The 17804-nt window shown below is 43.2% G+C and overlaps 1 protein-coding gene across 14 annotated transcripts in view; it reads right to left on the bottom strand.

Annotated features, from left to right (window-relative positions):
• Positions 1–1494: 1494 nt before the first annotated feature.
• The window catches only part of PROX1 (prospero homeobox 1), a 141432-nt gene continuing 125122 nt past the window's right edge, over positions 1495–17804 (bottom strand). For 13 of the 14 annotated variants that reach the window (XM_063919072.1, XM_063919076.1, XM_063919064.1 and 10 more), the window contains one exon: positions 1495–1885. In XM_063919072.1, coding sequence (XP_063775142.1) covers positions 1700–1885 — 186 coding nt within the window. In that variant the 3' untranslated portion in view covers positions 1495–1699. Of the gene's footprint in view, positions 1886–6057; positions 6138–17804 lie in introns of those variants that run through there. The other variant, XM_063919078.1, reaches the window with a different exon arrangement.

The following is a 17804-nucleotide window of genomic DNA, read 5'->3' as shown; positions in this document are numbered from 1 at the left end:
TTAATAGGGCACCGACGCTAAGAGCACCAAAGGATTTTTCCTTTTTTTGAAAATTGAGGCATAAATCTGACGTATACCCAATAAAGTGGCAGGTAAGAAACAGCCATATTGGCAAACAGCGGGATGTCCCTGCTTCAGCGCGTCCTCCCAGAATAGGACGTGATTGGCTCACTTCCTACCCTTTGCCGGTGTGCGGCTGACCTCTTGCTGTTGTATTAAAGACTGGTATTAAAACAACTATTAAATATATGATGATGACAATGAAATACATTAGACATTCACTCGTTGATGAGTATCAAGCGTGAACAACATGGGAGAAGTCAGCGATACAACTATTCCTTTCACATCTGTACAGATTGTGGAACCAGAGAAAGAACACTTGTATCCAGATCTTACAAAATAGATTAGGCTGTGGTTAATAATTACAAGAGTCCAAGGTATTTTATAACAGGACTTAATAAGTGCCAGTCACAAGGCCACTAGGGAACGAGGGCATCGTATGACAATATAAGCCTGGGACAATATTTTGTCACTTCCCGCTGAATGTACGGGATACACGAAGATTGTGCCCCAAGTACAGCTGCTTTTCATTGTACTATAATGTGAACAGTCTACGTATTTCCATAGTACAGCCAGACAGACGGTACAGAATAAACTGGGGGTAATTCGGTTGTCCTGCTAGATGAACGAATACATTCGTCACCCCAATCGCAAGTAAATTGCTGGATAATATTTGACATAAAGATAAATTATGTTAAGAATAAACCACATTTTGCAGATAAAGCTGTGCGGCTAGAATCCGTTCCCGTTACAGAGCTTCCATCGCTCAGCGAAGCTTAGGACTGCCGCACTACTACCATCAGCTATGCCGTTACTTGAATTATCTCCCTACACGGATAGAGCCATTTACTAAATTACGCATAAAGTATATCACATTTGTTTTTTTAATTTAAACCCCAACATTTCTATAGGGGGATAGCAGCAAAACATGACCTTATTTAGTTTCCAGCGGTGACAGGAATATTATAATCCCCGTGGTGTCCAAAGCCGTTGCACAAGCCTTCTATGAGGCAGGTGTGCTTTCAGTCACCGCTGGCACTAAATAGTCCTATCTGAGAGATACTGTAGTCAGTGCATGTGGTGTGGCCACCCCAAACTTGTCTTCTTTTGTGGCCTTAACATAGCAAACAAACATCCGTAGCGTTGAGACCTGTGCGTGACGGCTACGCTTGAACGTGGCCCTAATGATAAATACGTTTACCATAGCCAGCTGTTTTTTTTTATAAAAGAGCAAATGAGAAATCCACGGAATTACAAAACAAATAAAAACCAGTACGTAAACAGGATTTTGTTATGCATTTCGCATTAAAAAAGCCCTAAAATACTATATACAGGTCTCTCTCCTCCCTCTGTAGATGCTTTCCTCGCTGTGCTAATCACAATAAGAATTTTGGGTGCTTCATAAACCGTGTGGTGAAGGATGATGTATATAACTCACTTTCTTTCTTTTTTTATAATTAAAACGAAAAAGATATAAATAAATTACATTACAGAATCTAAATGCATGTGCGCTGCAAGTACACATGGATGCACAAGTTAAATCATACAGGCGCACACGGAACCGGGGAGAAAGGGGCGTTAGAGGAGAAAGGGGCGATGGAAAGTCAGTTCTGTACGTTCAGAACCAGCAGCGGGATTATCACTCGTGCAGCAGCTCTTGTAGGCAGTTGGGGGAACGAAAGATTTCAGGGACTTCGCTGTCCAACTTGCAGATAACCTTATAGATTGCCTTCTTCCAGGAAGGATCAACGTCTTTGCCTGCGATAATAGCATTGAAAAACTCTCGTAATGTGATCTGCGCCACTTCCAGGAATCTCTCCGGAACCTGCTGATACAAGGAGACAATGGCATTAGTGAAAGTTTTTAGTTTCCAGTTCCTGATTCTTCAAAGGAAAGCGAGACAGTTCTTCCTAGCGAGGAGAGGGCTTACCAAGCACCTGCACGTTCTAATTATGGCAGCCATCTATTGTCATCTGCATTTAAGAGCGCTATTTATAGAGAGATTTTAATACCCAATGTTCATCTTTGTAAAAGAATAGGGAAGGAGGATAAGCTTGTGATGGCCGGTGATCTCGGTAAGAATTTCCCCTACGGCATGAGCGCAGATAATTTTGCAGCAACATAAGACTGAGGTGTGAGATTGCAGAATAGGAGTTGTACTACTGTGGTCTATCAGGTACATTAGCACAGAGGTATCTCATATATTTGCAGCAATATGAATTACAGGGTATACGTACGTATCCCACTGTCTGATGCTGCTATCCTCCCTGACGGGCCAGCGAGGTGCGCCCATCCCAACCAGCACTAATATGTGTCTAGCAAACAATCATCCTCAAACTCTCCATAAGTACAGTGAATAAAACGCGGAGCATTCTGCACTGCGGGAGCAGGTTTTATGCACGGCACTAAGTGTTGAGGAATCGTAATTGCTATCAGGGGTCTTTTTATAGATGCCCGTTAAATATGAATATTTAACATTAAGGCATGTTTGGTTTACAGCTAATATGCTCTGCAGGTCTGTGTGGTAAGGGTTCCTTAAACAAACGTCAATAAAGGAAATTGTTCCAGAGGGCGGCAGCAGGCTAGGAAGTGATGCACTATGACTATATATTGCAATTTAGCATAAAAAAATGTTGCACACTTTAATTAATCTACTAGAGCAAAGTAACACGGTCCCTACTGCTGTTGCAGTACTATAAGTCCCAACATGCCATGACAACAAAGGCTGTCAGTGCATGCTGAGACTTGTAGTTGCAGAGCAGCCGGTGTGCCAAAGCCACCCTACACCTGGTCTAGATTTATTACTCATCAAAGAAAATATCTACGACCTTCCACCTCTCTTGCTGCGGAAAGCAGAATTGCTCGCCAAGCGCGTGGCAGGCGGTCAATGTGGAGGACAGCAACCAGTACCGCACTACGCTAACAGAATTTTGGAAACTTGAAAAAAATTTTTTTTAAAGGGACGAGATATTTTTCCAAGTCACCCCAAATGCTTCCGATTTTATGAAGTTTATAAAATGGTTTTATTACAATAACGAAGATATAAGTTGTTGTTTTTTCCCCCCAGGATAAAGGCTGAGGAGTTGTAGGTGAAGTGTAAAGTTGTATTAAAACTAGTGATGAGCGAGGTTCGGTTTTACTCGGTTTTACTCGGTTCTCAAAACGGCATCTTATTGGCTATCCAAAACACGTGACATCCGTGAGCCAATAAGATGCCGTTTTGAGAACCGAGTAAAACCGAGTAAAACCGAGTAAAACCGAATCCGCTCATCACTAATTAAAACTCGGGAATATGTTACCTAGCGATGGTTTATTATTTTGCATTGTTTGAATCATGCGGCACAAGACTCCCCTCTCTCCTCCTCAGTTGCTTTACCTTCAAGGCTGATTTATTTTATGAAACTGACTGTCCCCCAGCATCTGCAGCTCACAATAAAAGCCTGACATAGCAGCCTGCTTGCCTTCTGTGTCCTGCAGATACACATCATAAGTGTCAGGACATACCAAGGTTAGCGGTCACTGCAACGCGTGTAGGGCCCCAGCCTTGCCAAGCGCTCTTGGCAGCTGAATGAATGTCACGGAGAATAGACGGGGAATTACAAAGGGTAAACGGAAGACAGCCTCTCCTCTTTTCTGAAGGAGCAGCAGCTTGTTATGAACACTTTGTAAAATAAACGCAGGCTTGTTTGCAGTCGGCTACCCGCACTTTGGTATTATCAAATAACGCAGCCATTGTTTCACTGGACTCTCAGATTCTCCAGCCCGGTGCAAAAAGGTGGCAGGTTGTTATCTTCTGAGAGGCCGCCCACCACTTTCCACTGTGCAGAAGAATTAACCCCTCGAGGGTTTACTATCAACGTGCTGCTATTACACTAGGATCAATGGCAATTGCTGATTGGCTGAAATGGTGTCTATCAACAACTATATAGCTGGCCATACACTAGAAGATCAACTTTCTTCCAAGTAGTTGGTTGGAATGGAAATCTGGTAATGTGTGGGAGCAAAATACAGTCCCTGGAAAGTGGACACGACTTGTTGTCCAGAGAAGCTGTTTAAATGAAACAGCTTTTACTGACTTATCTGAACGGCTATTGTTTTGTCCATTTTCCAGGATTTGGGAGCAAATGAGGATTATCTTTTACTCCCATACATTACCAGATTTTCATCTCAACCAAGCAACTTATTCGATAGAAGTTGGTCTAGTCTAGTGTACCCACAGCTTTATAAAATAATACTTATTACAAATAAACAGGGCAATTAAAGTTCATTCATGTCTGTTTTCTGTTCCTGCCTGTAAAAGACGTTTACACTTCGAGAGATACTAATATTAGTCACTTATACTTAGGGGACACTCATGAATTACACAGGTTCTGTGGCTGATTAAAACCAGGTGAAATGAAGGCTTGGAGTCAGCCAGCCACAGAACCTGTGTAATTCATTAGTGTCCCGGTTTAAAGGGATAGCACGGTGAGCCTACTTATAATTACATGGTTTTACAAATGTCTTCAAAAAGTGATCCTAAACCTTTTTTTTCTATGTATCATAGGTTCCCAAACTCCGTCTTCAGGACCCCAAGCTGAGCATGTTTTCCAGGTCTTCTCACAGAATCACAAGTGAAATAATGTGTCAGTGAGTAATGAGTACACCTGTGCACCTGCTGGGTGACCTGGGAAATGTGCACTGTTTGGGGTCCTGAGGACAGAGATTGAGAACCACTGCTCTATACTTATTTCCATTACAAAAAATGGCTTCATATCTAGTACCGTTAATGTGAAAAGTGGAGCCACCACAGGGTGCAGAGTGGGGTCTGGGGGCCCGGCCCTGCCAAAGAGTTCCAGCCACATCCCTAAAGTTGGACCTGCCGCCTTCAGAGGCACACATACAGTGTGGCCACCCCTCCAAGCACATGGTCCCGCCCCCTGTATACCTGAAGACATGGTTTACTGTATACATGACCACTGTAGTTGTAGCCATCGCCTGCACAGTGCAGACAGCCATTCTGTGGGCTGGACTCAGTGTAATGAGAATACCCAGTGCATTGGGGGTGTCGCTAGTTCCCAGTGACCTGAGAAGCTGCATTGCCATGAAAGTCCTCAGACTCCTCTGTGCTACATGTTTGCTACCTTGCAAGTGATAATGAATGCAGTCTGTAGTGTACGCCGTCCTCGCCCACTTTCCAAATTGTAACGTTCACCGCATGCAATGCGGGTAAAAAGAGCGGTGTTCCGTCAAAGTCAAGGAACGGCCTTTTGCGCACATCTGAGCTGTCCGTCTGCGCCCAGGTGACCGTGACTGCTCTTACAGTGGAGATCGTGTCCCCTCTTTCATTATATAAAAGACAGGTGACATCTCGGTTATGACACCCATACACCATTTACCTCAGCTGATGAAATACATGACACAGGGGTAAACCCGCATCCAATAAGAGCAGACGGAGCACGGGGGGTAAGGATCTAGCGGCGGGATCCCGGTAAATCCTGACTTATTGGTTTCTTTACTATAAAAGGGCAATACAATGCTGACAGTAAGGAGAAGACAATGTCAAGGAGAAAAGGGTATTGGTATTTTGGATCCTCTTGACTGCACGGCTTGGAGTTATTCTTGTCACAAATCCTTTTGTCTGCATCTGCTGACTGGCTTGGTGTAGCCAGCAGCATACTTTAACTGTTTTGTCACCTCCTAACATCGCACACGCATCAGCTGTCGTGCCTTTGTTATGGGTATTGTAGCTCTAATCCACTGAGGCTGTTCTCCTGAGCAGTAAATAAAACACAAACTGCTTCTCAGACAATTCTGCATGAATATTTCAGATGGGTTTTTACAACCCACGATTCGCAAAACAAAAACTCCCCTTGAACTCTGGTTTTGCGCGGCCGGAGGCTAAGGGCGTACGCAGACTTTGGGCTACTGCAGGAGCCACTTTGCCAATTAAGCAAATTGAAAACTAAGTTTCACATCTTTTATTTTTTTATTATTCTAACAACAGAATGATCACTTCTGGCCAACGTAGGGAAGAAACAACAATCGCTGTCCGTGCACTGATGTAAGAAACAACCCTCTAGTCAAATAACGTTACCCTAAAAAAAAAAAAAAAAAAAGCCATATTATAAAAACGTGTGTTACGTTGATACTTTATTGCCAAGCAAAGTGAAATTCCCCGGTCTTCATAGACCTTTGCCCAAAAGTGAAGACAAGAAAGTAGATGACCTTTTTCACAATAATCTGGCCACTAGAGGCTGCTTATTGAAATCGTGGGCTGATGTTTCAATGTACCTATCTACCACACACAGTGGAGGCAACAAAAACTGGTGGTAGTTACAATAATCATTTTGCGAGACCTCATTAGTTCCTGAAGAAAGTTTTATAACTACAGTTACTTGTGAAGATTTGACCTTGGGAGATGCGTTTTTTTCTGTGCACTCTACACTTGCTGGTATGGTGAAGTCTCTAATAGTCACTTGTGAAGAAGATTGAACCTTGGGAGATGCGTTTTTTCTGTGCACTCTACACTTGCTGGTATGGAGAAGTCCCTGATAGTTACTTGTGAAGAAGATATGACCTTGGGAGAGGCGTTTTTTTTCTGTGCACTCTACACTTGCTGGTATGGAGAAGTTCCTGATAGTTACTTGTGAAGAAGATTGAACCTTGGGAGATGCGTTTTTTCTGTGCACACTACACTTGCTGGTATGGAGAAGTTCCTGATAGTTACTTGTGAAGAAGATTGAACCTTGGGAGATGCGTTTTTTCTGTGCACTCTACACTTGCTGGTATGGAGAAGTTCCTGATAGTTACTTGTTAAGATTTGACCTTGGGAGATGTGTTTTTTCAGAGCACTCTACACTTACTGGTATGGCGAAGTCCCTAATACAGAGATTTTCAACTTTTTTTTACTCGCGGCACACCGAACAATATTTTAAAATTGCCAAGGCACACCATCAGTTCCCCACAGAAAAAAACAAAACACCATATTGCCATACCATATTCTCCATATTGCCCCCTCAATTCTACACTCCCCTCTTATTAGCACTCATGAGCTTTTTACTTCCCTATACTCATTGACAATAACCTCTACAACCTCTCACCATAAAAAACTTTCACAAACCTCTGACACCCACATTTATCTCTCTCTTCTGCTTCTGATAGCTGGTGACATTTCACCAAATCCAGGACCCTGCCACTTGCATCACTCGCATTCACCTGATTCACAGCAACATAGAAATCCAGCTAACCTCATAAACATCACATGTCTTCCATCACCCTCCAGATCACTAAAATGTGCCTTATGGAATGCACGCTCTGTTTGTAACAAATTAACATCTATCCATGACCTCTTCATATCTAACAACATCAATCTGCTGGCTATAACAGAAACCTGGCTCACACAATCTGACACAGCCTCCCCTGCAGCACTGGCACATGGTGGTCTCCACTTTACACACACCTCCAGACCCGATAACCATAAAGGAGGAGGAGTTGGACTTTTACTTTCACAATCTTTTGCATATACTGTTCTACCACAGGTTCCATCACTCACATTTACATCATTTGAAGTACATTCCATTAGGGTTTACTCTCCTTTCTCTCTGCGTGTTGCAGCTATCTACCGCCCACCTGGGCATCCAAAACAATTTTTGGAAGATTTTTCTGCCTGGCTCCCTCAATTTCTATCCTCTGACATCTCCACCATTATCATGGGTGATTTCAATATTGCTATTGATTGTCCAAAATCTGCTGCGCATGCCTCCAAACTACTCTCTCTAACCTCCTCTCTTGGCCTCTCCCAATGGACTGACTCCTCTACTCATCAGGCGGGCCACTACCTTGATCTAGTATTCACCAGACTATGCTCCATCTCTGAACTCACTAACACTCCTTTCCCCCTATCAGATCACAACCTTATCACCTGCATGCTTTCCTCTGTTAATTCAAACCCTGTGTTGCGGAAGTTCTCCAATCTTCCTCAAACTCGCAGAAATATTAACACAATTAATCTTCAAGAACTTTCCACTTCACTCCAACAACTGCTTTCACCTATTTCTGCATTCACCTCTCCTGAGATGGCTGTATCACACCTTAATAAGACTCTAGAACTAGCCCTTGATGAAGTGGCTCCAGCTACCCATCACACTCCACGTAGGCCTAGATGTCAACCATGGCACTCCAAATTAACAAGACAACTACAAAAACTCACACGAAAACTTGAACGTCAGTGGCGTAAATCTCGTATTTCAAGTGACTTCCTCACATATAAGACAGTCTACCATTCTTATAAAAATGCCCTGGACATTGCCAAACAAACATATTTCCAAACTCTTATCTCTGCTCAAGCCTCTAACCCCAAACGACTCTTTAATACATTTAAATCACTTCTGAATCCTCCCGCACCTACCCCACCAGCCACTATCAAGGCACAGGATCTTGCTTCCTACTTCAAGGAGAAGATTGATAAGATCCGAGATGAAATGGTATGCTCTTCGGCAGCCAGTGACCTGCTCCGTTCTTTACCTGAACCCTCTGGCACTCTTTCTTCATTTGATCCCACAAATGAAGATGAAGTATCATCACTCTTCTCATCCTGCTTCTCTACTACCTCTCCTCTTGATCCTTTACCCTCACAAATAAGTAAAGCTCTGTCTCTGGTGCTCATCCCTACCTTAACTAACATCTGTAATCTCTCTCTCTCTACTGGTATTTTTCCTTCACTCTTCAAGCATGCAGTGATTACTCCCATTTTAAAAAAACAAAATTCTGACCCTAATGCTCTCTCAAACTACCGCCCTATCTCTCAGCTCCCTTGTCTCTCTAAGCTACTTGAGAGACTTGCCTACACTCGACTCACACACTTTCTTAACTCATACACTCTGTTGGACCCACTTCAGTCAGGCTTCCGTTCCCAACATTCCACAGAGACGGCACTGACTAAAGTGGTTAATGATTTGGTCACTACGAAGTCTAAAGGCCACTACTCACTACTTATTCTTCTAGATCTATCTGCTGCATTTGACACTGTAGACCACTCTCTTCTCATACAGACACTACAATCCCTAGGTCTTAAAGACACAGCCCTTTCTTGGTTCCTCTCGTACCTATCTAATCGCTCCTTCAGTGTTCGCTTCTCTGAATCTACCTCCTCTTCGCTACCTCTTTCAGTTGGAGTACCGCAAGGTTCAGTCTTGGGTCCTCTGCTTTTCTCTATCTATACCTCATCTCTTGGTAAACTAATCAGCTCTTTTGGTTTTCAGTATCATCTGTACGCAGATGATACTCAAATCTACCTATCCTCCCCTGACTTGTCCCTATCTGTACTGGACCGTGTCACTGAATGCCTTTCTGCTATCTCATCCTGGATGACATCTCGCCACCTCAAACTTAATATTTCAAAGACAGAGTTAATTATATTTCCACCGGCCAATAGTAGGTACCAACCTGATATCTCTATCACTGCTGAGAACTCGGCTATCTACCCTACCCCACAAGCTCGCTGCCTAGGTGTCATCCTTGACTCTGATCTGTCCTTTGTTCCCCACATTCAATCTGTCTCAAGATCATGTTACATGCATCTAAAAAACATATCCAAAATACGACCATACCTTACACAAGACACTGCTAAAACTCTAAGCCACGCTCTCATTATCTCCCGCATTGATTATTGCAATAGTCTCCTAACTGGTCTTCCCAAAACGAGACTCTCACCACTACAATCCATTCTGAATGCAGCGGCGAGGCTTATCTTCCTCGCTAGACGTTCATCGTCTGCAGATCCACTCTGTCAGTCCCTCCATTGGTTACCTGTATTCTACCGCATTCAATATAAAATACTTTTACTCACACACAAGGCCATTAACCAAACTACACCAACGTACATCACTTCGCTTATCACAAAATATCTCCCAACCCGACCTCTGCGCTCTTCACAAGACCTGCGTCTCTCATCCACACTCATTACTCGCTCCCACTCACGACTGCAGGACTTTCATCGGGCTGCACCCACTCTGTGGAATGCCCTACCACACACAATAAGACTCTCCTCTAGTCTCCAAACCTTCAAGCGTTCCCTCAAAACTCACCTCTTTAGGCAAGCGTATCAAATTCCTGAACCGCCCACATAACTTTCATAAACCTTGCTATCAAATTACATCCACTCTGTACAGTCCACACATATCCTCACATGTCTTCTCATTCTATGCAATAGATAGCACCTTTCCTTATGTACATATGCCTAATGCCTATAGATTGTAAGCTTGCGAGCAGGGCCTTCCTACCTCTATGACTGTTATCACCCAGTTTGTAATTGTTATTTCAAATTGTAAAGCGCAACGGAATTTGCTGCGCTATATAAGAAACTGTTAATAAATAAATAAATAAATAAAAACACACACATTGGCCCTTACAGTAAAAAAAAAAAAAAAAATCCACACATACATTGGCCTATACAGAAAAAACAATCACATAACTCCCTACATAAATCCTATTGCTCCACACATAAATCAATCACATTTCTCCCCACATAAAATCCTATTGCTCCCCACATGAATTATTCAGATTTTTCTCCCCATAAATTCTTATTCTCCCCACATAAATCCTATTGAAATCCCATTGTTCCCCACAGGAGAAATAACATAACAAATTGTATTATGAGCTGTCCTCCTCCGTGTCCCTCAGTGGAGGGGGTTGTTCATAGTGGAGTGCTGCGAATACTGAGCAGTGGGCAGTCGGGCAGGTGTGGATGTGGGTGGGCAAGGAAAGCTGTGGATGCAGGCGGGAAGTGGAAGATGTGTATGCAGGCGGGTGGGCTGGCTGGTGAGAAGCGGTGGCTGTAACCTATGATATCACACCGTTTTAAAGGCATAGGTCTCGATTGGAGCACGACTGATCCTCTAAGAAGAGCCCGGGCCAACAGTTCACTCTGAAGGTGCAGGAAGTTGCTCTGACTCCGTGGCACACCTTGCAACTGGTCGCGGCACACTAGTGTGCCACGGCACACTGGTTGAAAAAGCCTGCCCTAATAGTTAACTGTGAAGAAGATCTGACCTTGGAATATGCATTTTTTCCGTCACTCTACACTTGCTGGTATGGAGAAGTCCCTGATAGTTAATTGTGAAGAAGATCTGACCTTGGAATATGCCTTTTTTCCGTGCACTCTACACTTGCGGGTTTCTTTAGATGCACAGCAAGTGTGCACACATGCTCAACTACACATACAATATATTTTACAATTTGTGGTCCTTTAACATAGTGTGAGAACTGCAGCCCATGTTACAATTTTCCAAAGAAACCCAAATATCGAAAGGACGAAAGGAGAAAAAATACAGAGTAAGATGAAATGATACCTGAGGAAAAGGGACAAACAGTTCAAGCACTCTACCTAGGATTCATTCACCTTGTGTGCACATGACTACCTTGAGTAAACTATGTTCCCCCTGGCTGTTTGTCCTGTAAATATTGACTGAGGAGAAACCTTTCTCCTGTTAGGCCAGCACATGTTGTCTTCTGTTGGACCTAACTTGGAGAGGACCTGGCTGCTCTACTAAGGAGGTAAAAGGGCAAGTGAAACAAATAGTAATGCCAGCCTGCTAGATGAACGGGAAAATATTTACCAGTAAGTGCGTTAAGTCTAATTGGTTGCGAATGAAATTTTTTTTTGTTATTAAAAGTTATTTAATGGCTTTGTTGATACAGTTGCTTTTAAGAGCTGGTAATGGGGTGCGCACTACAACCGCGAAACGCTCTAGGATCAATGATCCATATGCCTGCATGCCTTCTCTAATAACTCATAGTACCAGCATCACTGGCTTCAATGTGGAAGCGGAAAGTAGCCCAAAAGGTGACGTCATTGGGGTCGATTCAATTCAGCAACAGTTGAATAGCGCCGGGAATTAGCTCCCGGCGCTATTCAATACAGCGACTAGTTACCCTCAATTGTCGGGAATTCTTCTCTCAGCCCCGAGGGGTGAGAGAAGAAAACCGACAAAAGAGCTGCCTCGCGGCTGTGGGTAGTTAAGTCGGAGAATGCTCGTTCTCCCGACAAAACTACCTGTTAAGTCGGCGAGAACGGGCATTCTCCGACTTAACTTTAGCTGAATTGAATAGCGTCGGGAGCTAATTTCCAGCGCTATTCAACTGTTGCTGAATTGAATCGACCCCATTAATGTCTATATATTAGTAATGACAATGTGCAAAGACGCGCATATCAATCACATGGCACTGGAGCAAAATCTTCAACACTGTCCCGCAAAATATTCACCGTGGTATGTGTTGCGCTGGAATTTGCCCGTAAGCGTTGCCAGTTGTACTCCAATCACGATAAAGTGACAGTGTTGTCCCATCTCTCTTACCCCTAAAAACACGCGTTCTCATCTCCGGCGTACAGGTAAGCGACATACTTTACACGATGACTGTTTTGAGTATATATATATATACCAGTGCGCGCGTCCGTGAGGCGCATGCGCCACATTCACTACAATGGGAGTGTCTCTGTGCACTCCCATAGCGGGTTCTAAGAACTATTCTATCAATTCTACACCAATGTCTTTCTATGATTTCTATTTAAAGGGCCACTAACACTGACATACGAGTGGATCCAACAATCACACAAATATACGTCTGTGTGTCCATGACCTGACAGAAGATAAGATCTTTTTGGTAACCTTGTTATCTACTTTACTGCAAGCTGCTTTCAGCTATTTCAGGCTGCCAGAGACTGAACCAAGTAATGTCCTTCAGAAAGTTTGGTGGCTGGTGCACAGAGGGAAAATATTCCTCCGTTCTGATGAAAACCTCAATTAATATATATTCAGTTCGGATAAACTTCTAAATATTTTTTTCAAATGACTATAAATATATATATCACTCATAACACCTAAAGAAAGACTAAAAAAAAAAATCTCAATTATGTATAGTTTGGAGCAGAGAAGGGAAAGGGGGGGACATGATAGATACTATCACATATATCAGGGGTTTTACCAGGGTACAGGAGGGAAACATTTTCCAAATAAAGAGAAGCAACAGGACACGAGGGCATGCACTGAGACTGGAGGGGGGGGGGGGGGGGGGGGAGGTTCAGGGGAAATTTGAGGAAAAATTACTTCTCAGAAAGGGTAGTGGACAAGTGAAATAGCCTCCCATCGGAGGTGGTAGAGGCTAAGACAGTAGAGCAATGTAAACATGCATGGGATAGACATAAGGATATCCTTACAAAGAAATAAGGATCAAATAAGGTTTGAGAGAAACAATATGGTAAAAACAAATGGCAGACTAGATGGGCCAAGTGGTACTTATCTGCCGTCACATTCTATGTTTCTATGTTTAAAGAGTTATCACTGACCCAGTTCTGGCTGACCTGTAAAGCCACAGTACCATAACATATATGTAGGTGCCATCACACAGACTTCTCCATACCCTCCAAAATAAATATGACCTCTATACCACACACCAGACATAATCTTAGCCATCTAACGTATATATCACATGTGGAATAAATAGTCAAATTGCCCGATTTTGGAATCAATTTAATCTGTGCAAAAATGTGCACGCTTGTCCTATCAGTTTCAGCGCGTCCAAGCTACAATCGATATATTTAAACTTTTTCTTTAACGGAGATTGTCAAATTCAAATCTGAAAGTCAATTGATGACTGTACTGGGAACATGCTCACGGCCACTGAACTGGTGACGTTCCAAACCGGTTTGACATTTCCAAGTTTGTCTAGACAAAACATACCGCCAATCTTACCCAACACTAATGAAGGGAAGAAACATCCACCAAAGTACCTATTTATCAACATCAAAACACATTACATAGTTATTACCTGGTCAACTGCCTGAAAACCAGCCTCACATCAGCCATTGCACAAGCGGACGGAGGCAGCCATTTTCTGTGGTGTACCAGCCAATCACTGAGACATGTGAGATGAGTGATGTCACTTGCTTGGTTGCATTCTGAAATAAAGCCACAAAATGGCTGTCTCAACTGTGTCTAGGCAACAAGCTCCAGTTGTGTCACTCAGGTCTACAAAGAACATGTTTTATGCCGAGGTGGCCTGAGGTGTTTTGTACTTTTATTAAGCCCTTAATGGCCTGAGGAGGGGTTTTGTACCACAAGAACCAGGCCTAATTTCAGATATTAAAAATGCGTCAGTACAAGTAGATTTTTCTGACTTTATCCAAACACTTTATATTGTTTATCTGGCATTTACGGTTTTCATGACATCGGGGCAGCATCAATGGCAGGATGAAGCCGCCATTTGTAATCAGGCCAATGGGAGATATAGGAACTCCATCCTGGCCATTTATAAATGGGCAGAAGTGTAAAAGAAAAAAAAAAAAAGAAAAAAAAAAAAAGTTTCACTGTAGCAGACGTCCTAACCTAACAGCCAACATTTGGAGGAAGTGTTTTGTTTTGTAGGACTTGTTATATTGGTTTCAACTAATGAACGTAACTAGCAAAGCCTCCAATACCCCAAAGAGCAGGTCTGTTCTGTAAATTCAGTAGCAATCTTTGGGAAAGAGCAAAATCAATAGCCTATGACTTGGATTTCAGTTTCTAGATAAACAATGACATGTTAAACAGAGATGACTTTTTTCGTCCAGATAAAGTTGGTTTCTAAAGGGGTCACTGTGTTGCAACTAAAGTTTAACAGCGATGTGGCCTTCAACCGGTCTGCTTACATACGCTACGAAGCTGGGCAAACAACCTTTAATACGATAAGAGTCGTACTGGAGAGAGCTTTGCTCATTTCATTTGGGACAAACAATAATCCCCCACATGAGAAGCTCGGGGCAGTAGATGGACCTTAAGTTCTCCTTGAAACGAGCCAAAAAAAAAAACAGGAGAACAAATGTAGTAACAAGGCTTTATGGTTCTTATAAAATAACGACCAAACATGCAAATTTGTTTTATTATAGTTATTTCTTTTGCCGACGGGGTAAAACCCAGGCTAAAGGTCAATTTCGGTCAGCACGGTCCCACAGGGGTTAAAGAGTCACTTTTCTTCTGCCTATGAGACTCAGGAGATATGGGAGAGGGGGGCAGAGACATCTGCTCTTTAGAAATACAAGGAGATAAAAAAAAAAAAAAAAAAAGCACAAGAAATTCAAGGATGAATAAAGGAACAAGCAGACACAAAAGAAGCTCAGATTTGGGCATTCTTGTCTGGCAAGAAGGCAGTCACTAAGGCTAATGAAGCATTGGTGATATGGGACGTATGCCAGCGTAACAAAGGAGATGTACATCAGTTCTGCAGATGTGCCAACGACCCCAGAGAGAAATAATGACATAATCACCATCAGTGTCACAGACCAGACTGTACACAAGGTGAAATGGGGGAAAATAAATTCAAGCCCTTAACGTTGCACATGCATGTACGCCGAGAGGAGAATGACAACCGGCTCTAAAACACGCCACAAAAACCTACCCAGATATGCCAGGGATTGGAGGCCGCAAGGCGGACAGGAGAACGGTTACAGGTCACTTGCCTCAGATCTCATCATACTGTCTCCATTCTGTACCGATAAAGCGTTCCTTTATATACTGCAATAAAATTGTATTTGTGGTACAATGGCCGAATACGTTTCTTCCATATAGTCAGATAGAAACAATGCTCAGGGCGGTACATGTAAAGGCGAGTAATGTATGGAGGCCGGAGGACACATGGCTGGCACACTGAGTGGGCATACAGGCAGGATAATGCTCGTCATGTTATTTAATGTTACTGTATATCAGGAAAATGAGATTTATGGGCCTGATATGGAGTCACATGTAATGCGAATGCACCTACAGCCGCACACTTCTGCAAACAGATTGTGAACGGAATGCTAATGTGATCACATGCACGTTCAGAGCCGAACGCAACTATGAGATCGCACTGGCGCACTATAGCATACATGAGTGGCCGCAATCACCGTACTGGGTGCAGGAGATGCGACAGAGTTTGGCGCTACACATGACTCTTGGCTGCGTCGCATTGCCTCTGCCCAGTTGCCATTTAGTGGCCGCAGAGAAACAACTGAGATGGATAGAGTTCATACTGTATGTGTAAACATGTATGCAGCCCATAACACTAGATGTGACAGCATTTGAATTTGTGCGCAACTTAAAACCAGGCGCCAAGCCTCTGCATTACCTGCTTTTCCTAAATGTTAATTACAATTAGCAAAAGTTAGAGTCTCAATTTAGTTTGTGATAATACACGGTGGAGTCACTTTATTATGCGCACCAGCTAATAACCGGAGTAACCGCCGTGTGCAGCGCGGACAGCAGCTAGACGGCTGATCTGTCATATTAGACACACGTCTGGTAGCCCCCAGGTTTATTATGATGGTGAGCTGCTCCACGGTAGCGTGTCGGTCGGATCTCACGCGCCATCGTAGCCGACGTTCACCTTTCGCATCAGTGTCACGTGGTGCTCCGCAGTTTTCCACGATGGTTATTCGCAATGGTGCCATTTGTCCAGTCACGATACATCTTCACCGCAGCAGCACGCGGACAGGTCACAAACTGCGCTGTGTCAGAGATACCGCCACCCTTGGCCCGAAAGCCGATAATCATCCCTTATTGCAACTCGGATAAATCGCTTCTTTTACAAATGACAGTAACAAGTGATATGTGTGCAGACGCCCTATCGCAACACCTTATATACCCACCAAGCCAGCGCACGACACGTGACGTACTTCATGGGCTACGCGCTGCCGACGTCACATGTAGGAGATGGTCATAATAATGTGACTTGACAGTGTACTTATTTATCTGTTTGTTGTGCAATTGCTTTGTTGCTTTTATATGAATCATCTGACGCCAGCTCAGCCTGACGTCAGTTTCACGTATACGACAATCATTTTTTATTTTTTTTATTTAAGAATTCTGGAACACAACGGTATCCCGTTTAGCAGCTCTCTGAACACCTCAGGGCTCGCGCATGTGTTAGTAGCTCACACACTTTTCGTTTCGCAGTGTGTCCTTAAAGCCGTCCTCCAGAAGAGTGTACTGATTGGTCACTCCCCTAGAACCCTGTTGTACTCTACTGAGTGCTACTGGTTGTAAGCGCTGCAGGCAACAATGAAATTTGTGCGATGCAAAGCAAACGCTTGGCGGAATCTGCGTGCATCCGTTCACTTAAAGCGTGTGTGCATTTCCCAGGCTCTCAGATTGTACGCTGAATGCCTAAAATGTATGCCTGTGTGAATGAGACCCTAGGATTAATACTGAGAGTACTGAAGAAAAATCTGAGTAAAATACTAAATAAATGCAAAAAATAAAAAGCAAAATATATATGTAACCAAGGTCACCAGCCGCTGCATTGTAGGTGTATTTGTTCCTACGGGATTGTTCATGTAAGTGACTTGGTCCTGTCGGAAGATTTAAATATTGCCTGCGGGAAATGTTTTTTTTTTTTATTGTGATGGAAATAAGCGCGGGGCCTGGAAAGTGCTAAGAGGCCTCGTCACCTGACAGCGGCTCTCGCTGAATACGTTAGGTGTTTACACTGGGGCAGCTGCCTGTCTAAGAAATGACTTATGTCAGTTTAAAAGTGAACGTCTGCTTGAGAAAGTGAAAAGACAATGGCCGGCAAGCCTGAAGAGCATGTGGAAACAAAACACTTGGCTTTGCCAGTGTCCCTTTTCATTGCTTCCAATTAAAGATTCATAAGAAGCGCTTTAATTTTTGATGAGAGCTTTTTGCATTACTGTATTAGCTGTGTCTACGTACGATAGTATCTACGGTTTCTTCTTAAGTACAGACAACCTGTTG

Source organism: Pseudophryne corroboree, chromosome 4 (genome assembly GCF_028390025.1).
Source record: "Pseudophryne corroboree isolate aPseCor3 chromosome 4, aPseCor3.hap2, whole genome shotgun sequence".
NCBI lineage: Eukaryota > Metazoa > Chordata > Amphibia > Anura > Myobatrachidae > Pseudophryne > Pseudophryne corroboree.
This window is presented reverse-complemented; position numbering and strand designations above follow the sequence as displayed.